This window comes from Sparus aurata, chromosome 16, assembly GCF_900880675.1.
Source record: "Sparus aurata chromosome 16, fSpaAur1.1, whole genome shotgun sequence".
NCBI lineage: Eukaryota > Metazoa > Chordata > Actinopteri > Spariformes > Sparidae > Sparus > Sparus aurata.
Window position 1 is genome coordinate 16,080,156 of NC_044202.1, and position 27,352 is coordinate 16,107,507.

The following is a 27,352-nucleotide window of genomic DNA, read 5'->3' on the forward strand; positions in this document are numbered from 1 at the left end:
GTCGTGGTCCTCCTGCAGCAGTTTTCCAGAGGGTCAGTGTCCAACCAGTCAAACCCAAAAGTTATTCTTATAAACTGCTTAAAACACTCTCGAAGCATTAGTACATTTAGGAATGTTATTTACCGTTTATAAACTCGTTATTTAGAGCTAATGTAAACTATTTACACACTGTGCTCTGTGCTACTTGAACACATCCTGCAAGAAAGGTCCACGCCTTCCTCCTGTAGCTCACTGTGCATCCTTGGCCATTCGTGCGTTTTTACGCACAGCGACACGATGACCGCTCGGACGTCCCGCGGCGCTCTCTTGACCTCGCTCTGTCTCTCTCTGCTTCTTAACTGCTCGGGGACTGCGTCGGCTTTCGAGGTGACTCTGCTCCACACCAACGATAACCACGCACGGATCGAGGAGACCAGCGAGGACTCGGGGAAGTGTTCAGCCAGGGGTCCTTGCTTCGCGGGGGTCGCCAGGAGGTTCACGAAGGTGTCGGAGATCCGGAGAAAGGAGAAGAACGTCTTGTTTTTGGATGCGGGTGACCAGTTTCAGGGAACTGTTTGGTTCAACTACTATAAAGGCGCCGAGGCAGCGCACTTCATGAACAAACTTGGTTATGATGCCATGGTAAATATCCTTGACATTTTTTTTTATTATTATTATTTTAAATTGTGCGACCTCACATCTAAATGTTTGTTTTGAATAGAAATTTCTATGATATAGTAAAATAGTTGTTTTTATTGCAGTCCAGTCCATAAAACGCATTCCTTTACATTTAAGGCTTTGGGAAACCATGAGTTTGACAACGGAGTGGAGGGTCTGATCCAGCCTTTCCTCCAGAGTGTGAATTGCTCTGTGGTGAGCGCCAACATACAGCCTGACCAGACTCTGTCCGCAGAGCTCAGTGGCTACTACATGCCCTACACAGTCATAAATGTGGGCTCAGACAAAGTGGCTGTGGTGGGCTACACCACCGCAGAGACCCCCGTCTTATCCATGCCAGGTAAAAGCATGACATGCTGCTCGATTGATGAGGCTTTAAATGTATTCATTTGGCACATTGCTGCATTCCAACACTCTCTAGAGCTCTCTCCAGTGTGGTTTCATTTACTGTTAAATTGATCTACACTTGTATGAAAGCATAAGTGCTTTGAGGCCATGCAAATTAACCCAGTTTTTACCCTGTCTTCAGGCCAACACCTGAAGTTTGAGGATGAGGTGGAGGCACTTCAGGTTCAGGTCAACAAACTGGAAACTTTGGGCTATAACAAGATCATCGCCCTGGGCCACTCTGGCTTTGACATGGATCAACAAATCGCCAAGCTCGTTAGAGGGGTCGACGTCGTTATTGGAGGACACACCAACACATTCCTCTACACTGGTAGTCCTTTTTTATTCAATTAAAGCACAAGTTCAACCAAAATATGAACATTCTGCCGTTATTTACTCATCCTGATGTGTCGTAGCCCACAAAACATTTCTGGAGGTACACAGCATTACAGCATTTTCCTAAACAGCTGATGTAGATGGGGATCTGTTTTGAAAAACAACAACAAAAAAAAATTAAACAGCTGCATGCAGCTCGTCCAGAAATGTTTTGCGGACTAGGCAACATCACCAGACTTTCCATCTGCTGTACGGTGAGTAGATTATGACTGAATTTTCATTTTTGGTTGAACCAATCCTTTCAGCTCTTTTCTGCTGGAAAAGGGGGTTTGCAAAAGATGAACTCCAAAACATCAACTGTCAATAGTCTGTCTTTGTGCTTTCACACTACAAGGGATTTCAGAACTGAGAGCGCAAACTTGCCGTTTCACTTTCACACCGAACAGGAAGTGGGTGCACTAACACACCTCAAAATGTCTCTCTGCAGGAGAGCCCCCATCCACGGAGGTGCCGGCGGGTCTGTACCCTTATATGGTGAGGTCGAGTGATGGGAGAGACGTGCCGGTGGTCCAGGCTTATGCCTTCGGGAAATACCTTGGGTACTTAAAAGTTACCTTTGATGAAGCTGGGAATGTGATTAAAGCCACTGGAAATCCCATCCTGATGGACAGCAGCATACCTCAAGGTAGGTTTCAAATGATTACAGCCTAATGTTCAGTCATCGACCTTACAGCTGTCTCAGTGGTTGAAAGGATTTTGAGATGTTAAAACGAGTTGATGTGACATTGAGTGAATTGAATCAGCGTGTCTGTCTGGAGATAAATCATCACTGTGCGTCTTTGAATAATTCTGGTATACATTTTCACAGCTGTTGAAACAAATGCTTTGATTGCTACTTGTACATTAATCATGAAATGTGTCTAGATTGCGTTGGATTACGTCCGAAATAGTTCAATTCATTCTCATTCATCTTTGTTTGAATCATATCCGCACTCTGAAATCAAAACCCTTTCTCAAGGGTTCATTAAAGATACATTAAACTTGTGTTATGCTTACATAAAGCCTGTATTTACACAAGCTGTCTCTCAGACCCAGAAGTCCTCGCCGACGTTGCGAAGTGGAAGAAAGGCTTGGCTCAGTACTCCTCGCAGTACGTCGGACAAACCTTAGTCTACCTCAATGGGACGTTTGAGGAGTGTCGATTTCGGGAGTGTAACCTCGGCAACCTGATCTGCGATGCTATGGTAACAGCCAACGTTTGGTTCAGTCATTCAAGAAAAAAAGCCTTAGTTGCTCCCTTTGCTCTTCAGTTTATTCACCAATGAGTCAAAAAGACAAACGTCTGCATTTTGTCACACCTCAACCCCAACCTCAAAACGGTTGCAACCTCAGATCTTGCCCATCATTGCTCAGAATTACGTGGGAATTCATGGCAACGAAAGGGCTGCAGGTGTTTGGAGGAGGCTTAGATAAACAATTAGCAGATGTTTAGATAGCCTGCAGTGATAAGGTCAACCTTCACAAACATAGGAGAGCAACTCTTACCAGGAAGTAGAGTTTGATTTCATTTGATTTCTCTTTTTTTCTTTTTTTGTCCTTGTGCATTGCCAGATTCGTCACAATGTAAAGTATTCAGGTGAGGATCTGCAGTGGAATCATGTGGGCATGTGTATGCTGAATAGTGGGGCCATACGGACACCTATAGATGAGCGCTACAAAAACGGTAAAACAGTGTTTTTTTTAAGTATCTCAAAGACCACTTTGCACTGGCTACAGCTGTAGATTCTTTGTAAAATGTAATGGCATTCACCCTTACTTTAAGGTTCCATAACTATGGAGGAGATTCTCACCGTCTTACCATTTGGGGGAACCTTTGACCTGGTCCAGATTAAAGGATCTACCATCAAAAAGGCGTTTGAACACGCTGTTCACAGATATGGAACCATGTCTGGAGAATTTCTTCAAGTCTCAGGTCTGTCTTCTGGCACCAGTGCTCCTCTACCAACACAGTTTAATCCAAGGTGTATTAAAATAATACTGACTGTTGCCTCCTTTGATCAGGTTTGGTATATAAAGGATTGCCTTTTTGGTAAATAGGCTTATTCACTTGCTTTCCAGGGTTTGGATGAAAAGCTCAATAGCACTTGTCAGCAGCTAGTTAGCTTAGCATATAGACAGGACTTCATATTGGATTTTTTTTTCGACGGGATGATGCACTTATCAGTTGAGCTTCACTGCTTTTCCCACCTTCCCCCGTCTAAATATTTATTGGAGGTATTTAGCAAGGAGTACCTTGACCACAAAGTGATCAAGGCCTTAGAGAACAATAGACACAAGCCAATCAGAGGCAGAGTGGGGCGGGTCTTACCAGAAACCCAGTAGGATCCATAATTACGGCAAGCTTTCGATGGAAAAATCTTTAGCTTTCAATAGCTGCTCCCCCCTCTGTCCATTTTTTATGCTAAGCTAACTAGATGGTAGTTTCATTTCCAACAGAAATACATGAGAGGGGTATCAATCATCTCATCTGCGAAGATTTCATTTTGATAGAAATGTCAAACTACTCCTGTTTTATCCGTCAGTGGTGTCTACGGGAGGATATCGCTTAAGCAAGCATAACATTTTCTTGTCATCTCTCGGACATTTCTAGGCATTCACGTAGAGTATGACCTCTCCAGACCAGTGAACCAGCGTGTCGTGTCTCTAACCATGCTCTGCACTGAGTGCCGCGTGCCGAAGTATGAACCGTTGGACCTGGAGAAGACGTACACTGTGGTCATGAATTCATACATGGTGAGCGGAGGTGATGGCTTTGCCATGGTGCAAGACGAGCTACTGAAGCATAACACAGGTGGGCAACAAAGGTGGTTCAGAAATTGTGTGCGAGTTAAGATGAGCGTATACTTGAAATTAAATGTTCTTTTTTTGCCAATAAGCTAAATGTGTTGAGTTTGATGTATAAAGACATCCAGAAAGAAGACTTAGTTTAATTTGCTTGTACATTTCACTGCTTAATACTCACTAAAGAAAAATGTCCGGGAGCCAACCAAAGACAGCAATTATCAGCCAATCTCCTGATAAAATAATTCATTTGAGTTGGCAGACTATTTAAAAGCTCACTCTTGTTCTTTAATGTCCTCAAGTTCACCTTCGCTTGCTTTTCTTTCCTGTTGGACTAGATGCAAAGCAAGCCCTGCGCCTTAATGTTTTCTTAATGGTGACTCACTTGAAGTGTTTACATCAATCACATTTACTCTGTCTTTAGTTTTGGTGCTCAACCTTTAAATGCCTCCAAATGGACTCCATTGTTTTAACTTTTTTTTATCTCAAAGATCTGTTAACATTAAGGAAAGGAAAAAAGGGACTCTAGCAGCCGATGACTGATCTTACATTGTTTCCTCCAATAAGCTGATTTTAGTGGGGGCTCAGATTTCTCAAACTTGGCACCGAATGTCTCATTAAATTGTCCATGCGAAAATAGTGGATAGGTCCTTTTCGAAAACAAGAGAGCAAACCACACAGTGTGAAACATTATGAAAGGCAGGAAGCTGTCTCAGGAACAGCTTTAAACTCTAAAAATGCATTGCACCCAAGTACAGTCGGTCCACCACTTCACTCCAGATGGTAAAACTCTGAAATCAAACATCAGCGTGCTGGCATTTAAGCGTGCCGATGTTAGCATTAGCTCAAAACAATACTGTGCTAAAGGAGGAATATAGACCTGGAGATAGCGATCTCACTGCTAAAAATGCAATTAAACATGCATATCACTCAGACAAACAGATTCAGTGTTCACGAATAAGGTAATATCCACATAAATAGCATTTGCCGAATAACCCAGAAGGCCCAAATAGTTAAAAATGTGTTATAGATAGCGTTTCACAGAGCTAAGAAAGGTTCCCATAACCAAACCAAAATCCATCTTTTTTTAAGGAAGCCTGGTGACTTTTACCACATTAAGTAAAACTGGTTGTCAACATCAGTGACTAGCTCAGTCTGCAGGGACTAGGCTCGGGGATCAGAGGGGTGCTGGTTGGAGACCTGTTTTGGCTGGTAGTGGTGGAAGCTAAAGGTGGAAAAACGGAATTTCTCATAAAAAAAAAAAAAAAACTAAAACATGGCTGTCAACTCTGTGTGTTTTTTCTATGCAGCAACTGATAATTCAATATATTTTTTTTTTGCATTGGCTTCCCCTCCATCATCACACTCACTTGAAATGAGACATTCTGACTGCAGCTGTCTGTAAGCAAGATTCAGATGGGTGTTTATCCATCAGTGATGATCACATGTCTGAGGAAAGAGTCCCTGTACACTAATTTCAGAGGGTCCCCTGAAGACTACCTACTGTTAGTGTACTTATTGCACTCACACTGGGGGCAATGATTAATCTAAGGCAGATGCATGGTTTTAATATCTGCAGCTGTCTCTAAGGCTCACAGAGCTTATGACACTGTAAACACAGAGCGGGCTATTTTGACCATGGGCAGCAAGCAAAATACTGTATCAACTAAACAATCGGTCTTTCCCCAACTCTTGCAGGTGATATGGACATTTCTGTTTTTTCCAAATACATCTCGGACATGAAGCAGGTGTACCCTGTGGTGGAGGGCCGGATCACGTTCAGGAGCTCTGCTGTCTTCACAGCCCACAGCCTCGGCTTGCTGCTACTGGGTTTATATCTCTCGCTGACCCTTTGATTGGCTTTGTGTACTCTGTGAAACTGTGATAAACTGAAGGGCGAGTTTGACTGCTTGGAAGCTCCTCCGGGACTTGGTTAACTGCCTTTCCGTGTCGCCAGCTTCAAGGATGAGACAACAGAACTGCCGGGTCTGCCTGGGGGTGGATTCAACATCCAGCCAGGAACTTCTTTTATCCCCCTTATTTTAAGTTTGGAAGAGAAACACTTTGAAATATGAAAAACATTAAGTATGTACTACCAATGTTGGTGACCTAAAGTGCATGTCATTCATTTTTAGTATGATTTTTTTTTTCTTGTGAATTTAAAAAAGGAACTGAAGAGGTCAATCACTACAGTATGTAATATGAAGGAGGGAAAGCTGACTGGCTGCTTTATCTCTTCCTTCCCTCACTAAAGAGCAATGGGTGACAACAAACCAAAGCTTCCAAGTGTTTATGCCCCTGAATGTACATATATGACTGTCTTCCACCTCAAACTCTACTTCCTTTGATAACTACTCAGATAAAGGACAAGCCTAATTTTTGTAAAGCACTATTTCTCATCTGGGTATGTTCACTGAGCGCGACACGACTGTTTTTGCTACAGCAACACAAGATCTTCTGTTCAAGATCTGCTGCTAAATCTTCCCAACACTCTTTTGTTTTTGTCATCGCATCTGCTCGCTGCCTTTGTTTACTCCATGTTTGTTTATAGTGCTTGTTAAAAGCTTGCTAAAATAAATTGGAAATGGAAATGGAGGGTACTTTCTCAGACATTCCTTTTTTTATGTTCTCTCATCCATGTCTTTATGGACCGTGCTTTGTGCACTGGTGCACAGTCATGTTGGAACAGGGAAGGGGCCACCCCCAAACTGTTCCCACAAAGTTGGCAGCATGGAATTGTCCAACATCTTTCACTGGTTCCTTTCACTGGAACTAAGCGGCCAAGCCCAGCTCCTCAAAAGCAACCCCACACCAAAATTCCCCTCTCCACCAAACTTTACACGTGCCACAATGCAGTCAGACAAGTACCGTTCTCCTGGCAACCGCCAAACCCAGACTCGTCCATCAGATTGCCAGATCGAGAAGCGCGATTCGTCACTCAGAACGCATCTCCACTGCTCTAGAGTCCAGTGGCGGTGTGCTTTACACCACTGCATCTGATGCTTTGCATTGCACTTACTGATGTATGGCTTGGATGCAGCTGCTCGGCCATAGAAACCCATTCCATGAAGCTCTCTATGCACTGTTCATGAGCTAACCTGAAGGCCACATGAAGTTTGGAGGTCTGTAGTGATTGACTCTGCAGAAAGTTGGCGACCTCTGTGCACTATGTGCCTCAGCATCCGCTGACCCCGCTCCGTCATTTTACGTGGCCTACCACTTCTTGGCTGAGTTGCTGTCATTCCCAAACGCTTCCACTTTGTTATAATACCACTGACAGTTGACTGTGGAATATTTAGGACCGAGGAAATTTCACGACTGGACTTGTTGCACAGGTGGCATCCTATCACAGTACCACACTGGAATTCACTGAGCTCCTGAGAGCGACCCATTCTTTCACAAATGTTTGTAGAAACAGTCTGCATGCCTAGGTGCTTGCTTTTATACACCTGTGGACATGGAAGTGATTAGAACACCTGATTTCAATTATTTGAGTGGGTGAGTGAATACTTTTGGCAATATAGTGTATTTAACTTTACTTGTAGTTTAATATAAGATACTATAAGACCTTTACAAGTACTATTCGTATGAGGTAATTATTCTTATCAAAGTAACGTTTAAGACAATATCTTTACATTTTCTCAAGTATGATTTTAGGTGCTTTTTTTTTATGAAACCGACTGAACTGCATGTGCCGAATGACATTTTTCATTGCCTCCTTTTAAAAACAAAAACAATTACTTTTGGAATGAGTTTTCCCATTTCGATTAGGTAAATCTGATTCAACAATGGCCACGTTTCAATTTTTGTTACAGGCTTTAAGAGGAGGTGATGAGTTTTACAGCAGTTTAGGTGTTCACACCTGTGGCATTTCTACCGTGTGCTCAACAGTATCACAGTGTGAAATGATAAGGATTATTAATAGTAATAATTAATGACAGCTACAATCAGCTGCAGCAGCCAAACACACTTTTATTCTGTTTCGCTTTTATAGATAAGAATACACAAGGAACGCCGTTATGTCATTTATTTATACAATTTATTTTACAAAATGAATGATGCATAAAGGGGCCCCATGTTGCCTCTCCTTGTTGTGGCAGGTAATCAGAACAGCTGTTGCACCTGTGATTGATGTTAGTTTCAGGTGATGGGGGCGACAAAAGTCTCTGAGTTAGTGTGGGCGTAAGCATGTCGGCTCATGTTCACCGAACTGTCCATTTTACATCCACGGAGCCATCACAGGTGCCTCCTTTTGTACCTGCTGAGGATACACAGACAGTTAGCACATTCGGTTTGAAGATGTAATACGTAAAAAACAAGGCGTGTTAATGTTATATGCCGCTATTCAATGTACGCCATGATACGGTATCTTTGTTTTTGCTTCTATTGACCTTTCATCGTCTTACAGTCATAATGGATGGGTGGATATTCAGAAGCTGTATTCCTTTGCTAATCGAGACTAGCATCTGTCTACCTTGTTCAGCTCCGGGAAAAGTTCTTGAATTGCGATGTCCAACAGCACATACGTAAGCTGAGGGAGACAAAGAGCAGGGAGAAGAGGAACAGCATTAAAAGCCAATGATCTTTAAATAAAAAAAAACCCTCATTTTATAACACTATCTACATGCTGAATTGCAGGGGAATTTGACCTTGTAATGCACACTTCCAAGGCAGATTTCGGATTGTTTGCCACATCTCATGTTATTGTATCAGGACAGGCTTGATCTCACTTTCACTCACACATCACCTGTCTCATATTCTGTCTGGTTGATTTTTTTTGTCTTGTGTGTATATATGTGTGTGTGTGTGTGTGTGTGTGTGGGTGACTGCCCTTGTGTTTTTGTACCTGTTTGTTCAGAACTGGCTGTTGGAGTCCATCAAAGAGCAGACGTACGCCCTCGTACTTGGCCTCTTCTCCGATACATTTCGTGAGGAAGTCTAAAGATGATGAGATGACACGAAAAACTGACCACTTGTCTTCACATTTGTACATTATTGTTATGGAAAGTGGAGAAGTCACACTAGCAAATACACTAGCTGTAATAAGTGAACGAGTACCTGGAATATAGGTCATCATCTCCTCAAATGTCTTCTTCGCCCTCCTCTGCTTGTCTTGAGCCGAGCGGGGTGCGCTGCTCTCACAGAAAACTGTGTCTATGGGGTCGAGATAATGTTTATCAGTTCACCTATTGAATTAGCACGTTTAAAGTAATATTTCATCATTTTTTTTTAGAAAAACACACATTCGTTCAGGAGATCTCTGAACTAACTGCAACGTACCTCTAAGCAAGGTGATGAGTGATACGAGCCGGTGCTCCTGCACCACCTGGTTCAGCTTGTACTGAAGGTAGTAATCTGTGTAGGCTTCAATTGTGTTCTTGAGCAGCATCCTGCCTGTCATTAGCAGGTGGTGCAGCCAGTCGGGAATGTGGAAGACAACTCGTCCTGACAACCATGAAGAGGAGGAAGAGGAGGACGGAGAGAGTGTGAGTGAACAATGGGCTCTACTTCAGGTCGCGGTGGTGTATTTTTTAACACCTTCGATGTTCTGTATTTTATTCTTTTATTCCTGGTATTAATGCAGGATGTCTACAGGTATCTTACATTCTTATAATGTAGTTATTGGCAAGGTGACCTTTCTCCCCACACACACATACATACTATGGGGGAGCTGTCATGAACTACAGCCGACCGTCATACAAGAAATGCCGACCCTGACCGTTACAATGCATTAAATTTAAAATGACCATGTTAAAAAAATGTATTTAAATGTGGAGTTGGGATATACAGATAGCGATAAACAACATCTTACTTACCCAAAAACATTAAGTAGTCGTACACCCCTTCAACATTGATCATCTCCATAAAGTAATTCTGATTGTGTCTCTTCTCGGTCAACTCTGACCGGTTGGCATTGTTTTTGAACAGGTCGTTGAAGAGCTGGGAGAGAAGGATTTACATTCATTTTTAAGACTGCAGCCCATATTTAAGATAGTAAATACTGCTACTGGAATAATCTGTTTCAACAAGAGTGGCTGGCAGAACTCTGCTGAGGTGAATATTTCTATATGTTTTTATTAAAAATCTAAATATAATAGTCTTCCCTCATGTTAAGCCTCATGACAAGAGGTTAATTGTGTTCATCGCTCCATTCTGAGGCGATGACACATTTATTCCAGTACTGCAGTGAAGTGGACATTCATATTAAATCAGCCAGAAATGGGGTGACATTGTGTTTAAAAAGCTCAAGGCTTATGAAACCTTTTGTGATCTCACCGATCCGGCCTCTGGCAAGTTGTCAAGTTAAAGGCTTGGAGCCATTTTTGGCTCGCTGCTTGTCAGAGCTGATAACAGTTTTGTAAATTATTTTAAATAGATGGGTCAAAATTTGGTGACCCACATTGTTACAAAAACAGCACTGATATATGTTTTCCTCCAGAATACCATGTACCAGAAAACTGAAATAACAATTGGCTGTCTTTGAAATGTCTCTCTTCCCTACCTTAAAGAGACAGTTCACCCCAAAATTAAATAGATTCTTTCTTCTCACCTCCTGTGCCATTTATCCATCAAGACGGTAATGGTGTGAGTTGCAGAGATATCGGCTGTAGAGATGTCTCCCTCCTCTTGAATATAAAAGAAAATAGCTTTTCTTAACAAGTTCTGTGGATTATCATGAGTTTTATGATTCCTTTAAAGAGGCACTGCTGTCAAGTTTTTCAAATCTAATTTTTGCCATCTTGCTCAATTATATTCAAGAGAATGGGGTCGACTTTTCAGCCAATATCTTTAAAACTCAGCTGCTCACACCAAAACAATTGATGCATAAACAGAATCACAGGTAAGAAGAAAACAAGTACTTTGGATTTGGGTGTGAACTGGCTCTTTAAACTCCACTTAAACTCCACAGCTGGACCAATGGTATACATTTCAAGATAAATGAACACTGACATCATAACAAAACACCGAAACAAAATTACAGTGTAAACAGTTTCTACAATGATTGGCAGACGTTGCACTAAAAACTATCTCAAAAACATTTAAGCTCGATTGGACTGTAGGTCTTTGACCACAAAGTGATCCATGGCAACCGTCCAATGTGAACAGCCACTTAAACTAAATCTGAGCATACTCCAACTGGACTCAGGATAACATTCCTGGGGCCTAGGCCTGCAGAACGAAAGTGAGAGAGTATGAAAAAGACTTGAATCCCCAACCTTTTTATCGTTTTCTGAGGTGGGGCTCAGGATGGTGAGCTCAGGGGCGGCTGGGTTTGGGTTTGGGAGATTCGCAGGAGTTGAAGAAGGACTGGATGAAGGGCTCCAGATGCTGCCCTTTCTGAGAGAGGAGGCAAAGGACACAATCTGTATAGGAACCAATGACGGTAGGTTTTCTCTCACAGATGTCTTTGCCATGTAAAATGTTTAATGGCCTGCTCAGGGTGTAAGAAAAACACAAGTGACAGCTTTAATTGGAGTGATGTGATGGGAAACATTTGTTTCGTTGAAAGCGGAGATGCAGAGAAATTGAGCAATTCCCATCCCACACACATTCACACAACACAAGAGTGCAATGCTCACCTCTTTTATCAGCTTGCTGGGAACGGACTTAATGATTTTCCCTGTGAAACATAAATACTTTATCTCAGTGATGTATGGTTCTGTCACATTTTTACATTTTTGCCTTTGGCTGAAACACAGATATCGCTTCACCGCAGCACAAGGTCAGCCTGTCCAAACATTTTCACACAGTGTTTGACATGTTGCGCTGTTCAAACATAATCCATCACACCAGTCACACTCATACTGTACCCAGGTTGACGTCAGGTAGCATCTTGTCCAAGAACTGAGACTCCATACTATGAGGGGACAGGAAGTCAGCGAGGAGCTGACTGTTGCTCAGCTCCGGGTGCTGTAGAAGTTTCTGCAAAGAAAAACACATTTTCTTTCTTCTTGGAGGACCTTGGATCGATGCTGTGGCTTTCAAATATATTACTTATTCAATCCAAACTCCTTAACTCATTTTATAAAAGCAAGAACTTAGTTTGTCAAGGACCATGCCTGTGGTTTTGTATGTTTTTATAGCCTAGAGATAGAATTTATATTATTGCTTACAATTTTTTTTCAAGCTTTCAAGGTAGCCTTTTCTCTTTTTCTGTTCTTTTCAGAATGATATAAAAATCTAAATGCAGTGACTTTTGGAAAAATTAGTCGATCATAGCGATGCATGGCATGGCATTAAAAGTGGCACTGCACTGTGGTTAAACAGATACTGGATGGATTGCCATTCAAATTTTGTACAGAGAATAATGTCACCCTCAGCCCAACTTGTACCCGCCGGATCTAAATGTTTTAATCATGCAATAGTTTAGTTTATGAATGACATTCCTGTCAGCCTCAGCTCCACTTTTTGTGTTGTCTTAATTGCAAAAGTTGGCTTGCTAACAATAGAGCTGCAACTATTAGTCGACTGAAAGAAGGCTCGCTCGCAACAATTTTGGAAATCAATCAATCACTTAGTCATTTTTTACAAGCAAAAATGTAAAACGTTTGTGGCGGTACTGACAGTGAATTGCTTTAGGGCTGGGACGACGCGTCGACGTAGTGAATAATTTGCGTCGATGCGTCGTCCCAAACAGGAAGTGGTAGTACCTGTGGAAGCTGAGAATAGCCCCTCTCACTCAGAGAGGCTGCATTAATGCAGCAGCGGCGGTTCGTCGATTCTCCGCCGTTATTTGTTCATACTGAGCGAAGCACCGCTGGAATAAAGATGAACCGCCATGTAATTCACATAGAAAGCTGCGCTGCCGCTCCTAAAGAGACATGACGGTACACGTCATGATGATGACGTCGAGGTGTTTCCCAGGTGTCCCCCCTGTCAAACTAAACCCGTGGACCGTTTATAATGTGTAGTGATTGAGAACCCGGCTCCCCTATTCTTCTTTGCACTTCTTCTATACTACTGTAATTTTTGTGTTCTGTGTTGTGTCTCCTGTATGTTCAGTATGTCTGTAACTTTGTGTTTTGCTGCTGCCTACCTGGAACAGGTCTCTCTTGTAAATGAGACCCTGGGTCTCAATGAGATTTTACCTGTATAAATAAAGGTCAATAAAATAAAAAAAAACACCCTGGAAGGTGAAAGAGTTACGTTTTTCGCGCTAAATTACATTATTACATAATCGCCATCAGTAAACAGGTCGCTGCGTGACTCTGTCACTTGCGGGGACGGAGGCTGTTTTCTAGGGGAAAGTTCACTGAAGTCTCGGTCGGGAGGGCTGACCACCGCAGTGATTTCTATCAACACAACCACTTGAGTGAGTTAAAGGTTTTTGCCGGTGACAGACCCTGTTTTTCGGGCAGAAATGTGACGAAGAGTTGGTAGGACAGGCGGGATAACAGACGCTGCTCCGCTTACAACTGCAGTATTTTTTTCCTCATACAAGTTACCAATGACAGTTACAGTTTCTACGTTACTTTTGTTTTGTCATGTAAGGTTAAATTAAACGTTAGATTAGTCAACTAATCGAAAAAATTATCGCTAGATTAATCGTTTGAAAAATAATTGTTTGGGACAGGTCTAAATTGCTTACAGGTCAGCCCAACCTACATAAAAATAAACACAAAACTTGAAAATCTAGGGGGGAATGCCCAGTGTCCGCTACTTGGACAATAAATAACAAATGCCTCCTACAAGCCCAGGGAAATAAAATGTCAAACTGAAGGTGTAAAGGGGCTTGGATTTTAAGGGGTTCTCAAATAAACATAGTTTCCTCACTACAAATGATGTCGGCAGCCAAGAAAACCCAACAGAGGCTAAACAGACCAGAGTTTCTGGTTGGCAATCTAAGAGGAATGAGGTTCTCAATGGGACAGAATAAGAGTGAGGGCCTCCTGTGCGCCATTCCCCACCTCTTTTAAGGCTTCACAAGAAGAGTGTCATCACACCATGACTGGCTGGAAGGGGAATATCTCCAAGCTGATTACACTCCTCAATCAGGAGTCAGTCTCGCCACCCTGTGTACAGGTGATCTGAATTCCCTGCAGTCAGCCTTGAGGGATTTTGGAAAATCAGCCCAAACCAAAGAAAGATAGCAAGTCTCAAACAATTGGACCGCTACACATTTGCTTCTCAACTGTCGGGATTTGCTGCTTTTCTCTGTCACTTATGATAGTAAATGAAGAGTTTGGGGGGGTTTGGACTGTTGGTTGTACAAAAGAAGCCATTTGAAAACATTACTTTGGCCTCTGGGGAAATTTCATTGAGAATTCATAATAAAAGTATTATTATCCGCCAAACATAAGCATGCTAACACCATAATCATAATCATGTTGGCGTCCCGATGTAAGCGTTTCATTTAAGGCACCACTATGCAGCCTCACACAGCTTTTAGCACAGCTGTAGATTCTGTCTTGATGTAAAGTCTGTTATCTCATGGTAGTAGGACGTATTAAAAATCTATCCCAGGTGTTGCATTCTGGACCCTTCAGTTGCAACACATCTCAGATTTGTCAGCGCTGTTTCAAGAAATAACTCAAAGAAGACAAACAAACAATCTGCAGTTGAAAATTGCATGCGCTGCTAAACAAAAGTGGATACTCATCACAACTGCAGAGTAAGAAGTGTGTTCTGAGAAGTCGCACCTGCGACAGCCAGATGAGGCAGAGAGATACATCCTCCATTAGGAGGGTTATGTTAACCTGTCACGGGTCCTGACATGCGTTAACCTTTGTTCTTCTATGTTTATAACGATCACTCTTAAAATTCTGAAACTCTGAAAATTTCTGACACACTCTGTTCCTGGAACAAATGCTCAACAATTGAACCCATTCCAATTAAATCTCGATGCCTGGTCACTCGAGTGCTGTCCGTTCAGCCAATTGCGCCGAGTGGAAAGATTTGTCTGGAGCGCTTGTGTGTGAGCCTGTGTGTCTGGGCTCTGGGCCTGAGAGACAGTGGAATCAAGAAGATCTACAGAAGTGAATCCATCACTTTTACTCTGTTACTTGATACAGAAAGTAACCGCAACATCTCCCCATCGTAAAAATACTTGGGTTACAGTCTTACTTTGAACTTCACAGATTTTAGAAGACACCAGCAGCAGGTCCGTGACCATCCCGTTGTGCGTACATTATGCAGAAAACCTGAGACTTGCTTTACATTTGAAATGACGAGCATTTGGTAAGAAATTGCCACCTGTTCAAGTATGACTCATGCATTTGCTTGACAAGTAAGTCAGCCCACTTTTCATCGCACAGAGATTGCAGTCATAGCTTAGTCTTTAACTAATCTTCATCTCTACTTGCTGGAACGTTACACAGGCAGACGTTTCTCGTCAAATCCTATCTCACCTCAGAACTATCTGTATTGGGTGAATTTGTCTGATAAATTTCAGTGTCCAGTCTTCTCAGATATCTACTGTACCTGAAGGTATTCCTGGAACTCCTCCCGCTTGGATGTGAGGAACTCGTAATTCTTGGGACCGATGATTCTCTTTGAAGGCAACTGTGCATCTGGAAAAGAGCCTGCAGGGGGTGTAAGATTTCACAGATTTATTTCCAGTATGAGCCCCTAAATGATGCAACAGGGCCATTAAACATATAAAGGTTCACTTGGAAGTAATATTCTATGAATGATGGGTTTTTTTCTTCTATTGTGCAGAAGACTTACCATGAAACTCAGTGAGCTTTGATTCGAGGACGTAGAACTCCAGGTATCTTCTGTACACAGACCAGTGCTCAGTCTCGTGTCCCACTGCAGACAAACACAAACATACATTAAGATTCATGAGCTAGATCTCCTCTCGCATAGCTATCGCCGCTATCCAAGGGAACTATGCATCATGGGAGCTCCAACAGGCAGTGGGAGGTGACTGAAGTTCAGCCTCCATATCGATGTAACTGATAATAAGCTGCAACACAATAACCATTCAACGTTAATTAGGTTTAACCCATTACGTTAATCATGACCTTAATTTGACACATTATTGGTCGAAGTCTTACTGTGATGAAAAAGCAATGTCCTACCAAAAAGTACACCACAGCTCAGTCTCAGACCTGACCTCCCTCAGATGACAGTAACTGAGACGGAAGGACGGCTCCGCCTAACCTCACCTGCCTTCCGGTCGTTGCGCTCCACATCGATACAGAACACAGGAATCCTCTCCCTCTTCACGTCGTCGTCATAGAAATCGATGTACGGGATGGTGATGTTCCAGGCTGAGAGGTTTCGGGGGGTGCTGGGGGTGGAGGCCGCCTCCATGGGGGAGTCATCCTCCAGCACCATCATGGCTTCCTCTACCTTTGAATGGAAGGAAGCGAGAGGGGTGAAGGTCGGGTAAAGTTGGCGCCTTAGGAAGAAACGGGTCACGGTCAAGATACGGTGCAAAACATTACTGGAGAGCTGACTTTTAACTGTTGGATTCATCTTGCTCTTTGAATGACTCTTTAAAGAAGATTGCCCGAGACTCAGACACAAACAGAGGAAATACAAACAAAACACAGCAATATCCCTTTACATTAAGCACAGGAAGGGCGATTTCATGAGTCCCACATGTGTTTCCACAGGGGCCTGTGAAACCTTCTGGCAATTGAGCATGCAAACTCCTGCTATGCCGACGAGCATTACACAACCAACAGCTAACCTCATTAGATATCTACACAATACATGGATGTCATGACATCACAAATTTATTTCTTAACATTCTGTCGATCATTTTCATCGTTGAATGTTGTTGAAATCTTTGATGGTTTCAAATTAAATTCTAACACATTGCATATTTAATTTCAGGGCTCTGTACATATCTTTCTCTCTCTCTTGAGTATAGTGTGTTTAAACATTGTTAAATTAATACTTAGCCAAATGTTCATGTATTAGAGCCAGCTCTATAACATGTAGTTTTAAGACTAAGTTTAAACTTTCTAACACCCCAATAATACTTTAGGTTAAGTCATTTGTTTGAGAGTGGGTTTTCTCGAGGGCTAAAAAAAGGGCTTCTTGTTGCCGTCACTTATTCCTGTTTACAAACATGTACATAATTTGTTAAAAAAAAAACAAAAACATTAAAATGTATTATTGGGTGCACCCAAATTATGCAATGGTAAAACATAATTGATAAAGCTTCAGTGGAGCACCCGACAACTGGATATACTTTGTGTATTTGATTATGTCTGAACAGTGTGCGGAAAATGCTTCGTCGAACTTGTCAACACAGGTTAACAAAATTCAGGGAAGCACTGAGAATGTTACAGTTCAGCTGGTTCCTCAGAACAGCACAATCACTTTGTGTAATTAGGCGAATGTCAAGCCAGACAGCAGTGATCCGAGACTTAAACCTGAGAAACGGGAACACATGCGGGGCAGATTCGGTGAACAGTGCGGCTTTCCTTTCTTTTCTCACCAGCGCCCCCAACTGGTACCTACAATGATTGTATAGAGGAGAATTTTATTCAGAATTTAACTTTTTGCAGCAGCTTGTCTGTCAAAAAACGTAGAGTTTTTAACGCATATGGACTGGATTAACTGTTCAAAAATCATTGGACGTTTTAGACAATAGGTTTTTGTTTCAGCCACCGGCAGCTGACTAGGTCTTTGAGGGTAAATAGGTCAAGAAAAATGGGACAAAAACATTACTTTGCATTATTTTGAGGCTTTTCTTTGAAAGTCCATATGCAGCATGAATCAGAGACATCTGTGAGAATGGAGAACACACATGAATGCTAATGTTTTCAGAGCAGCCTCACCATATCGTCCTCTCCCTCCACCAGCCCGTATGACGGCAGCATGGCCCCCTCCATGGTTGTGCTCTTGAACACCCCTTTGATCTTGCTGCCAATGCGGCTGATCCCGAAGGACTCGCCCCTCTTCGACGTGTTCCTGCAGGCCAAAACGGGGAAGGGGTTGTTAGACAATGCGCGACGGGGGGGCCGTGTGCATGGCTTCGGCAAAAGCGCATGCAGCTTGAGAGAGGTGGCGGGGGAAAGGAAACCGAAGAGGAGAGGAGGGGGAAGCAAGGAACAGCGGACTGAGCGTCGGAGCAGCGACTGTACAGTGGGGAGGAGAAGCTCAGGTAGCCAAAACGAGAAAAAGCCAGAGTGTCACATCACAGCCATCTCACAGTGAAATGCCTGGGTTCTTGTTTAAAGGCCAAACGCAAACAGAGCAGTGAGCAGTGATTTCATGAACAGCGATTTCAGATTTGAAGGGGACCACACATTTTAATATACACCAGATCAGGCACACAACATCACGGGTGCTCTGTGTGAATGCCTGTTAGATTAAGTGAGCGATATACCAAATACAAGAGGAACTGAACATTGAGAAGTCACTGCATTGTCAAAAACAACAGGCGAGCCTAAAAAACACAGATAGGTTGGGGGGGGGGGAAGACACATCAAGACAAATAATAAAAAGGATCCCATGCATCGGCCCAACCATGCAGGCGTCTGGCTGGCGCTGGGGGTCACGTAAAGGGTGGGGGGGTGGGGGAATGGACAGCATGACATCACACTGAGCGACCTGTGACACACGGATGGACCCTGACTTACTTGGGTGATGAGTGGCGGTGGGATAGCGAGCCGTATGGGAAAGTTGTGAACGTGGACTGGGCATGGAGGGAGTTAAAGGATGCGGGTGAAGAGCTGCCAGAGGCGGTGAACAGTGAGGACGGGGACTCGGGGCTCCAGTCCCAGGAACTACAAGCAGAGCAGGGTCACGTCCCCGACGGGCAAGACGAGGGAGAGGACCGTGGATCATACCAGGGCAGGCAGTGTGGTGGTTACAGAATCAGAGTGGACATACAGTCACAGACACAGCACGGTGATGGCAGTACATAGATGGAGTAAAGGGCGGACAGACGGGCAGAGTGGAAGGGGGGGGTTACTGAATTGCAGACATGGAAGGGAGTTGTCATAGTTGGTGAGTGTTGACAAAATGCCAGTTCTATCTCTTCTGAGAGGCATTATTCATGCTGCTTTGAAAATGGCCTTTATTGCTTTCCTAACACATAAAACAAACCATCGTCCTTTCCGAAGTTCACCTAATGTTTAGGGTCTCTCAATTTGGAAGCAAGCAAACCTCAATTTGAAAAATTTACCAGGAAAATAATTAAAGAGTAAAGTCTAAACCAGTGGTTCCCAACCTGTTCCTTTAAGTAAACTGACAACCGCTGACATTTTTTGTTGATATTTCAAGTTATACTCAACGCATAACATTACCAGCACAGAACAATTCTGTCTGTATTATGTATTCATTCTTTATTTTTACCAATCACACTTCCTTAAATGACTTTAAGGAAGCTTTTCTTCTCTCTGAGGCTTGACCATTATTCCAATAACTCTTTTGTTTGGTTGTTGTTTTAATGGCATACAATTCTAACAGAACAGACTGTTTAGTGAGGAGCGGATGCTCTGTGAATGTAGCTTGAGTTCAGGTCTTCACCGTGCCTTTGTCCTGTAATGTGTGCTATAAATTGATATCTTAAATAATAATCTCAACTTTAAACATAACAATTTAACTTTCTTTACAAACGTGAATGAAATGTTGAGACAGACCTGTGGTCTTTCCTTATACCCGTTAAAATCAAGAAGGCCTCGCAACCCAAGCAAAAAGGCAGTTTTCCTCATGGGGGAATGTTGGGTTTATGGTCTTGACCTGCTCTATGTGAAAAGTGCCATGTTGGCTGTGATTTGGATTTGCAAAAATAAACCTGACTTTTGACTTGACCACCCATGAAGCTCTGGCGACACCTAGTGTGGATCAGGACCCCCCAGGTTGGGAACCAGCAGGTATAAACCTTCCAACACTAATTTTTCGTGTTGCACATATTCAGCAGCGCAGGCTGATTAACATATGAGTAATGATGACTCATGCTATGATCAACAGGATTAGCTGATTAAGGCCACTTTTCTCAGTCTTCTCTCATTTGCATTTACAAATAAAACACGTATTTAGGGGGTGAAGATTAGATTAGGAATTCAATTATATATCATTATCACATCATCAACTCGTGCTCATTGGACTGAAGCCCTGATTGCAGCGGGGCCCAGAGCACACTGAATTTGTAATTTAAAATTAATGGCAGCACGTGTTCCTCTGTAGACCAGTCAGGAAAAGAATGACGTGTCGTTTGTATCGTGCGTGCAGCAGCACTGCTCAGCCAGCCACTGGTTTGATCAGCACACCGATGCCTTATACTCACCGAATGTCATCCAGACTGAGGCTATTTCTGGAACAATATGCACAAGGAGTTAGTGGCAGGGCCCCATGGCCACATACACACCACACCCCGTGATAGAAACATGACAGTTGATCCCTGAGCTAAGGTCACTTCTAATTTAAGTTTCATCATGCTGCAAAGTAAATAACTCTCATTTTCATATCGCTTATTTCGCGGCTCATTTAAGATAATTGATGCAGCTGGCACATGTTTACTACACTTTATTCTGCCTTCATTGTGCAGTGGGTACTGGGATACAGGGGGTTGTGAACATTCAGAAACATTTATCACATCATCAGTGAAATTTAGAAAAGGTTGCAGGGTGTCAACAGGTATCAGCAACTTAACTTTAACAATTCTTTTTAAAACTTTTTTCTGAAACTGATTTTTAACAAATTGTAAGATGCATTTTGGACAAATCATCTTTTCTTCTTATTCAAGCATTACAGGTAAGTATAAGATAGGTAGTATATGTGTGATTTAATGTAGGAATATGGTTATTAAGGTGAGTTAGAGTTATCTACATTTTGCAAACAGGTAAGTGCGAGTAAAAGGTTAAAAGACAGTATTTTAGACAGGTTTAAAAACAGGTTTACATCACCCAGAAGACCGTGATGGATGGATTGAAGTACATCAAATGTTCACAAATCAAAATTTCAGATGACATAATGACTTTTATGACCCCAATATTTGTAAAACTGAATTTAAGACATTTTAAGAATTCTTTAAGACCTGTAGACACCCGGGACTAAAGGATGGGGGGTTGCTTGTGGGTGCAGACACAGCAATCAATTTTCTGCCAAAACAAATAAACTACCAGTGAGTCATTCTGTGTTTTACATGCTTGCTGTGGCTACATTATCAAGAGTCAGCTGTGCCTTCTGACAAACACTAACTGGTGGATCGATATACTGGCAAATACTGTGGGTCAAGCTTTTTAATTGTTACAGACAAAAACAAACATTGGCAGAGCCACACCTACCTGCTCATCCTGGAATTCCTGGCAGGGGACTCGGCCCCTCTTAGAAGCTGGCGAAAGTACTGAAGGTAGACATGGAAGAGGAGCAAATAAAGGTCTTTAAAACACAGCATCATGCAAATCCAGGGCCATTTTATGAAATGAAAAGTTACCAGTGTGCTTATCAAGTGACCCCTAATGCCTTAAGAATGGCTGGACTGTTTATTTTGGGGCAGGAACAGCAACGGCAACAAAATATCAGATAATATCATTATTTTCCAGACGCACTGTTCATGCAGGGCAGTGGCCTGCTGTGGACAATGGTCCACCCAGCTGTATTCAATGAAACAGCCTCTGAGGGGTGAAATTCGGTTTGGCAGCTTGGCATAACGCCAGTGTCGGCTCATTGGCCAATTGCGCGTCTGGCATTGATGACATGGCCTGCAGTGGTTGGTGGCTGAGAGATCGGAAGAGGATAGCGCAAGGAAGTCGATAAACTCCGAACTGAGTCTAATTCCAGTGTTTGGTAGATATACAGAAATACAAATTTAATTTAATTTGTGCTAAAAGAGCCACGTTTTAAATGGAAAGTATTACGAGATCAGATGCATTTCAGATACAAGGGAAGGGATTCATAAATTGGGTTGAGCCTCACGTACACACGAGTTGAGGGATTTATTTCATAATGGAGACGCTAACCTCATCGCTGTGACAAAACATGGGAGTGAAAACGTTCTCCAGGAGGGACAGGACGTGCTCGTAGGCCTCAAACAAACACCTCATGGTCTGCAGCTTCACCACCTCCGGATACGGGCCCTCTGCAACTGGGACGTAACGCAAAAAACCACAGACATGACATGTTAGGAGCACACATACGTGCTAATGTGGGTCTGCAAGGTAATTATATGATTCTGGGAAGATCCCGGTCACATACTGTTGCGTATTTCTTCCACTATAAAGGGGTCGAAGCGGATCTTGTCGACGCTCTCGTCCAAACAGTAGGTCTCATAGATCTTCTTCACCTCCTCGTGGAGCATCATCTTCTCCGAGTCGGACAGCTCCGGGCACAATATCCTGTCGTTGAATTCCTCTGAGAAGTTAAAAGAGCAGGACACCTCAGTCTCCCTGTGAATCGGGACCTTTAAGAAGGCATCACTTTGGTGCCCATGAGTGTCAAGGTTAGTTTTGCTGATGGTTTCAGGCTGTGAGGTGAGGGAAGGGCAGGACGAGAAATGAAACTAAAAAAGAGCATTTGCTATTTCACACGTGTGATTCAAAAAACAGATTTCATGCAGGTGAAAAGCAGCTGAAGTGTCTTTTGCAGACATCTGTAAAGCTCGGGACACACGTACCGACCGCGAGGCAGAACTGGAGCACGTGGACGGCCCCTTCTTGCTTCAGGAAGTTCATGAAGCGGAAGAGAAGGTCTTGCTGTTCTCGGATTTCCTTCAGCTCCAGCTTCAGCACCTGCTGGGAGAGAGACGGTGAAAACGCAAACAGAAAAGTCGCAGTTAACAAAGGCAGCTCTTTTTCAAACAGGCGTAAGAGATGTGAAGCTCTGGCTGAAACAAAGTTAGTCTGCATGTTGCGATTGCGGTACTAACTACATATCATTGGTGGCTCGCTGGGGAGGCGGTACTTGTTGGGACACTTACAGAGGGCTTTTTGTTGCGGATATCGGAGTACTTTTGCAGGAAAGGAACCAACGTTGAAGCGGGCTCTGTGGCCTCTTCAGGCTGGATGGAGAAAGGTAGACAAAATTATCGAGCCATGAAACATATATACACTCTGCAGCAATATGGTTGCACAATGTGAATGGGGCTACCTGTGCACATCAGTTCACAGCTGTACTTACAGGGGAGTTGTCGATAAATATCAAAAGCAAATGATTCACTGTGTCCTGGAACAGAAAAACAGCAGCCAGTAAGTGAATAAAAAAATCACTTCGAATGTTCACGGTAAATAACCGACATACATACAAATCAAATATCAAATATAGTCTCAGACTGTGTTAGCAGAAGGCTTTGAGAGAAGAAAAAAATGGCCCTTAATGTGTCTACACTCACAGGATCGGCCAAGTAGTCCATTGAAGGAAGGAAGACAGAACCAGCCAAGACTTCTCTTATCAGGAGAGTAAGAGATCTGAGAGGAGCGAAGAGATAAAGCAGCGGGAACTAAGAAAATGAGAGAGTAAGGAACGATCCTAATCTACTACTGTTGGGTGTCAGGGCTGTCAGATTGCCACTGATAGCGTGATGTTTTCTTGACGGACAAATAAACAGAGGCAGTGCAGCGCCTTGGCTAAAAAAAGGACTGCGTCACCTGCAGTCTGTAGCCTTGGGTGGCAGGATATAGGGGAAGAGCATCTCCGTCAGCTTCCTCAGGTAGAGGAGCTCGTCTCTGCGACTGCGAAGGGCCACGTGGAGGTCCGGACCGTACTCCTCCAGGGCAGCTTGTTGAAGAAACTCTGAGTTCTTCACTACAAAAGATCAGAAGAGAGCAGAGAGGTTCGTTTACTGGCTTTTTGATGGTGCACGCAAAAGAAAAGACTGAATGTGAGCGGTACCTCTCTGTCTCGCCTTGCTGATTATTTCAATGTGCTTCATGGAAACTTTGAGGAGCTTTCGCGTGATGAGGGACGCCACATCCACCTGAGAGAGAAGGAGAAAAATTCAAACAACTAACGTTGAGTCAATCAGGATCCCGAGGTTTTAAACTCTGCCACAGGGTCTCGTTTGTCACCTTCTGGGTGCGGCGGACCAACACAGCTGCAAAGAAGCGCAGTGTCACCCTCAGTTCGTCCACAAACGCCTCATCATCAGTGATGTCTCTGAAAAGAAACACTGTATGGTGAATATTCTGTCACTACATATAACATATTATACCGAGGCCAGTTAGAATAATTGTGTTATGGATCAGTACGATCTTCATATTCCCTGCTGTGTTTACATGCAGTTTTTGTGAACAGAGCCTGAGAGTCCATTTGTTTTAATGTTGTTGATGTGTTATTTTTTTTGTTTATGTTTTATTTATTTCATTTCATTTATTTCAATATACGTCCAATAAAAGAAGTTATCATTACAGGCCTTATTGCACCAACTTATTTTAAATCATGATATGCAAAATAATACAGAGAAATGGATTACCTATACCAAGGATACACAAAATTTTCCAGAACCAGCTCCAGAATCTTAAAACAAAAACAGAAAAGGACTATCAGATAATTTGGCATATCCCTGTAATAATGACGTGAGAGAATGAAGCATGTTTTTACCTCTGAAAGAGACGCATCCACCTTAGAGGGAACCTTCAGGTCGAGCCACGGCTGGTAGTTTTCCAGTAATAAAGTCGGTCTGCCAATAAATTGAAAAAATACATAAATAAACACACAATTATCCAGAAAGAAAAGCGCAAGAGTCCAGTCTGACCACTAGATGGCAGTGTGACACCTTCCATAACTTGATGATAAATAATAGTGTGTTATGATAAAAAAAAAAAATGAATGTTGATAAACCAAACACAATAGAAAAGGCAGATTTATATTGTCTCTTTTCGATTAGAGAAACAAATATTAATAAAATGTAATTAATAAATAACTTATTTTTAATTTCTTTAATTAGCACAAGTAAACCCAAAAAAAAAAAAAAAAATGCAGTAGTACAGTATTCACAGGGACTATACATGTCTTTGGAGTGCCCTCTTGTGTCTGCGGGCATTAAGTTTAGCTTCTCAGCATAGCTATCTTTGACACATGTGATCAGGTCACAACACAGCCACTTGCTACAGCTGCACCACAACGTAACCAGGTATCTCACCTGTGCCTTTTGCATTTGATTTTTCCACAGACAGCACAGCTGTGGCCCAGCGGAAACAGCTCCTGTTGGTAGGACTGCGGGAGGAAGTGAACATACTGTGGTTTTAAAGCTTTTACAGGGATCCTATGCATCATCATCTTCTGTCACAAGTATCAACGTGCTCAAATCACTGCTGATTTAGTCTCACATCAGTATCCAAACACACAGCAAAAAGTATGTAAGTAAAACACTTTACAATGACCATCATTTCCAAATGGTACATGTATTGTCAGATTTAGGGAGTAACAGGATACATGTAACGGGAAGTTAATTAGGAAACTAAAAAAGGGACCTGTATTCAGAAAAAAAAACGTGATCAGGATACATATAATTAATTTTAAAAAAGGGGGGGATTACTAATAGGATTTCAATTTTAAAATCAAGACAGATAGACAAGTCCCACGCAAAATCAGTCTGGTCTGAAGTGAACACACTACTGTGTATTCTGTGAAAACTATTAATATATTTTTTTTTTAAATGGAGATTTATTTTATTTTTCCTTTATTGAACATTTTTGGTATTGGAAGAATGCAAATATAATGGAAAGTAATCAAATGACATTACTTTATATTGTGTTACTTGGATTAGGTTACTGACTGCAGGTCATTAGTAACTGTGTCAGAATACATTTTTAGCGTACCCCCCAACCTTCTATAGTTAATAGTTATTCCATTGTTATTGTTAGTCACAACTGATGTTTATAATATTTAGTAAATTAGTTTACAAATCGTCCATAATCATTATCTGGACGGCCATTATAAAATTGCAACTGATGCTCAGAAACCTACAGGGCTGTCAAATTAATGCTTAACAAAACATGTAATTGTTTATGAACAGTTAAATAAACCACTAACTGAAGTTTAACTAACTCTACATGTATCATCATTGTAGGTTTTTAGAAAGTGCCACCATGTTGTCAGACTGTGACTGATGTTGTTATCATGATGAGTTACTAATAAAATGTGAAATCAGTCACTCGGGCTCTCTGACCCACCTTGCTCTTTGGTTTGATGGACATGAAGATGTTAGGGAGCAGAGACTCTGGCCCCAGAGAGCAGTAGAAGGTGACGACTCCAGCCAGGAAGGACCAGAACACCATTATAATGTGTATATATCTGACAAAACACAGGACACATGCAGCTCTGAACCGAGTAAAAACACACGATGGTCCATTTGCAGCATATAAGAAGGCTTGACATGGGTGTGCCACGGATGAAGCTGCGGTAATGGGAGTTGACGTGCACTGTTTACTCGCCTGTTTAACAGCACGGTGGACAGCAGCAGGACCAGCAGCAGAAAGCAGAACACCGGGTACTGTCGGCCCAGCTCTCTGAACCGGTCCACCTTCATCTTGCGTCTTATTCTCTGCAGACAGGCCCCGATGCATCCCATGTTCGGTCGTTTCGGCAGCCCCGTTCACATGCAGCCTATCGCATGTGACTGTCAGACGAGGGAGGCATAATCTCGGAGCGGCTGTCCAAAACAATAAATAAAGGCGTGCGTGGATTCGACATGCAGCAGCGTCAACTCAGAATCCTGTCATTTTTAAAAATATATATATATTATTCATCCGCTCAGTGCACTGTGGATGTAATGGGGCCGTTTCTGAACGCAGTCCCGGGCAGCGTCGTTTATTCGGTTTTTTTTGCGGAATCAAACACGCAGGTTGCTCTCGTTCGTAAAATCAGCTGAGGACGAGCCGAGGCGCCGCGCACAGATGTAAACCGCAGCAGGATTTTACAAGTAATTACGGGACGTCATGCGTGTGCGGGCCGTCTTTTAGGAGAAAAAAACTATTTTTTTTAATAAAAAAAACACTCCCAGTGTTCAGATAATGGCTGCGGCGCTCACGCTGTCATTTCTGCCCAGCGAGGGGGGCAACGCTGTTCGCTGCCTGCTCTTCGTCAGCGCCGGGGGACGCGTGATGTCACCTCCGCCGTGCTCATAGCGGCGGGCGGGCGGCCCCAGCTCCACCAGACACACACGGAGCTACTTCATATTAGCCACACGCTTCCTCAAATAAATAATGAACCGCACGAGGTTTTTAAGAGGCGACGCCGAGGTGGGAGTGCCGCTCCTCCGCCATTTATTAATTGTCTCAGAAGA

General features: G+C 42.7%; 2 protein-coding genes across 2 annotated transcripts; one reads left to right on the top strand and one right to left on the bottom strand.

The window, feature by feature from the left end:
• The first annotated feature begins 276 nt into the window (after positions 1-276).
• Positions 277-6,816, top strand: LOC115566087 (5'-nucleotidase-like). The gene is made up of 9 exons (XM_030391826.1): positions 277-621; positions 775-997; positions 1,187-1,375; positions 1,868-2,065; positions 2,470-2,624; positions 2,992-3,103; positions 3,203-3,352; positions 4,031-4,231; positions 5,920-6,816. The coding sequence occupies exons 1-9, from the start codon at positions 277-279 to the stop codon at positions 6,075-6,077; spliced, it is 1,731 nt and encodes a 576-aa protein (XP_030247686.1). The 3' UTR covers positions 6,078-6,816.
• Positions 6,817-8,234: 1,418 nt separating this feature from the next.
• On the bottom strand, positions 8,235-27,175 carry LOC115566488 (sorting nexin-14-like). Its single transcript, XM_030392402.1, is given in 30 exon segments — positions 8,235-8,482; positions 8,696-8,752; positions 9,068-9,159; positions 9,280-9,375; positions 9,502-9,666; positions 10,038-10,161; positions 11,439-11,483; positions 11,485-11,559; positions 11,802-11,842; positions 12,033-12,144; positions 15,643-15,743; positions 15,889-15,972; positions 16,332-16,518; positions 17,961-18,093; positions 20,417-20,443; positions 21,417-21,475; positions 22,092-22,216; positions 22,327-22,482; positions 22,745-22,862; positions 23,048-23,128; positions 23,248-23,292; positions 23,459-23,534; positions 23,715-23,871; positions 23,959-24,043; positions 24,135-24,222; positions 24,539-24,582; positions 24,667-24,745; positions 25,208-25,281; positions 26,241-26,361; positions 26,502-27,175. Coding segments are annotated over 30 exon segments (2,826 nt in total). The 5' UTR covers positions 26,639-27,175; the 3' UTR covers positions 8,235-8,440.
• Positions 27,176-27,352: the final 177 nt, after the last annotated feature.

Excerpts from the sequence above, each read along its gene's own strand:
- LOC115566087 (XM_030391826.1), top strand. The coding sequence starts at position 277 with ATGACCGCTCGGACGTCCCGCGGCGCTCTCTTGACCTCGCTCTGTCTC. Across the intron at positions 998-1,186 it reads CCCCGTCTTATCCATGCCAG|GCCAACACCTGAAGTTTGAG; the intron begins GTAAAAGCATGA and ends CCCTGTCTTCAG. Across the intron at positions 1,376-1,867 it reads CAACACATTCCTCTACACTG|GAGAGCCCCCATCCACGGAG; the intron begins GTAGTCCTTTTT and ends GTCTCTCTGCAG.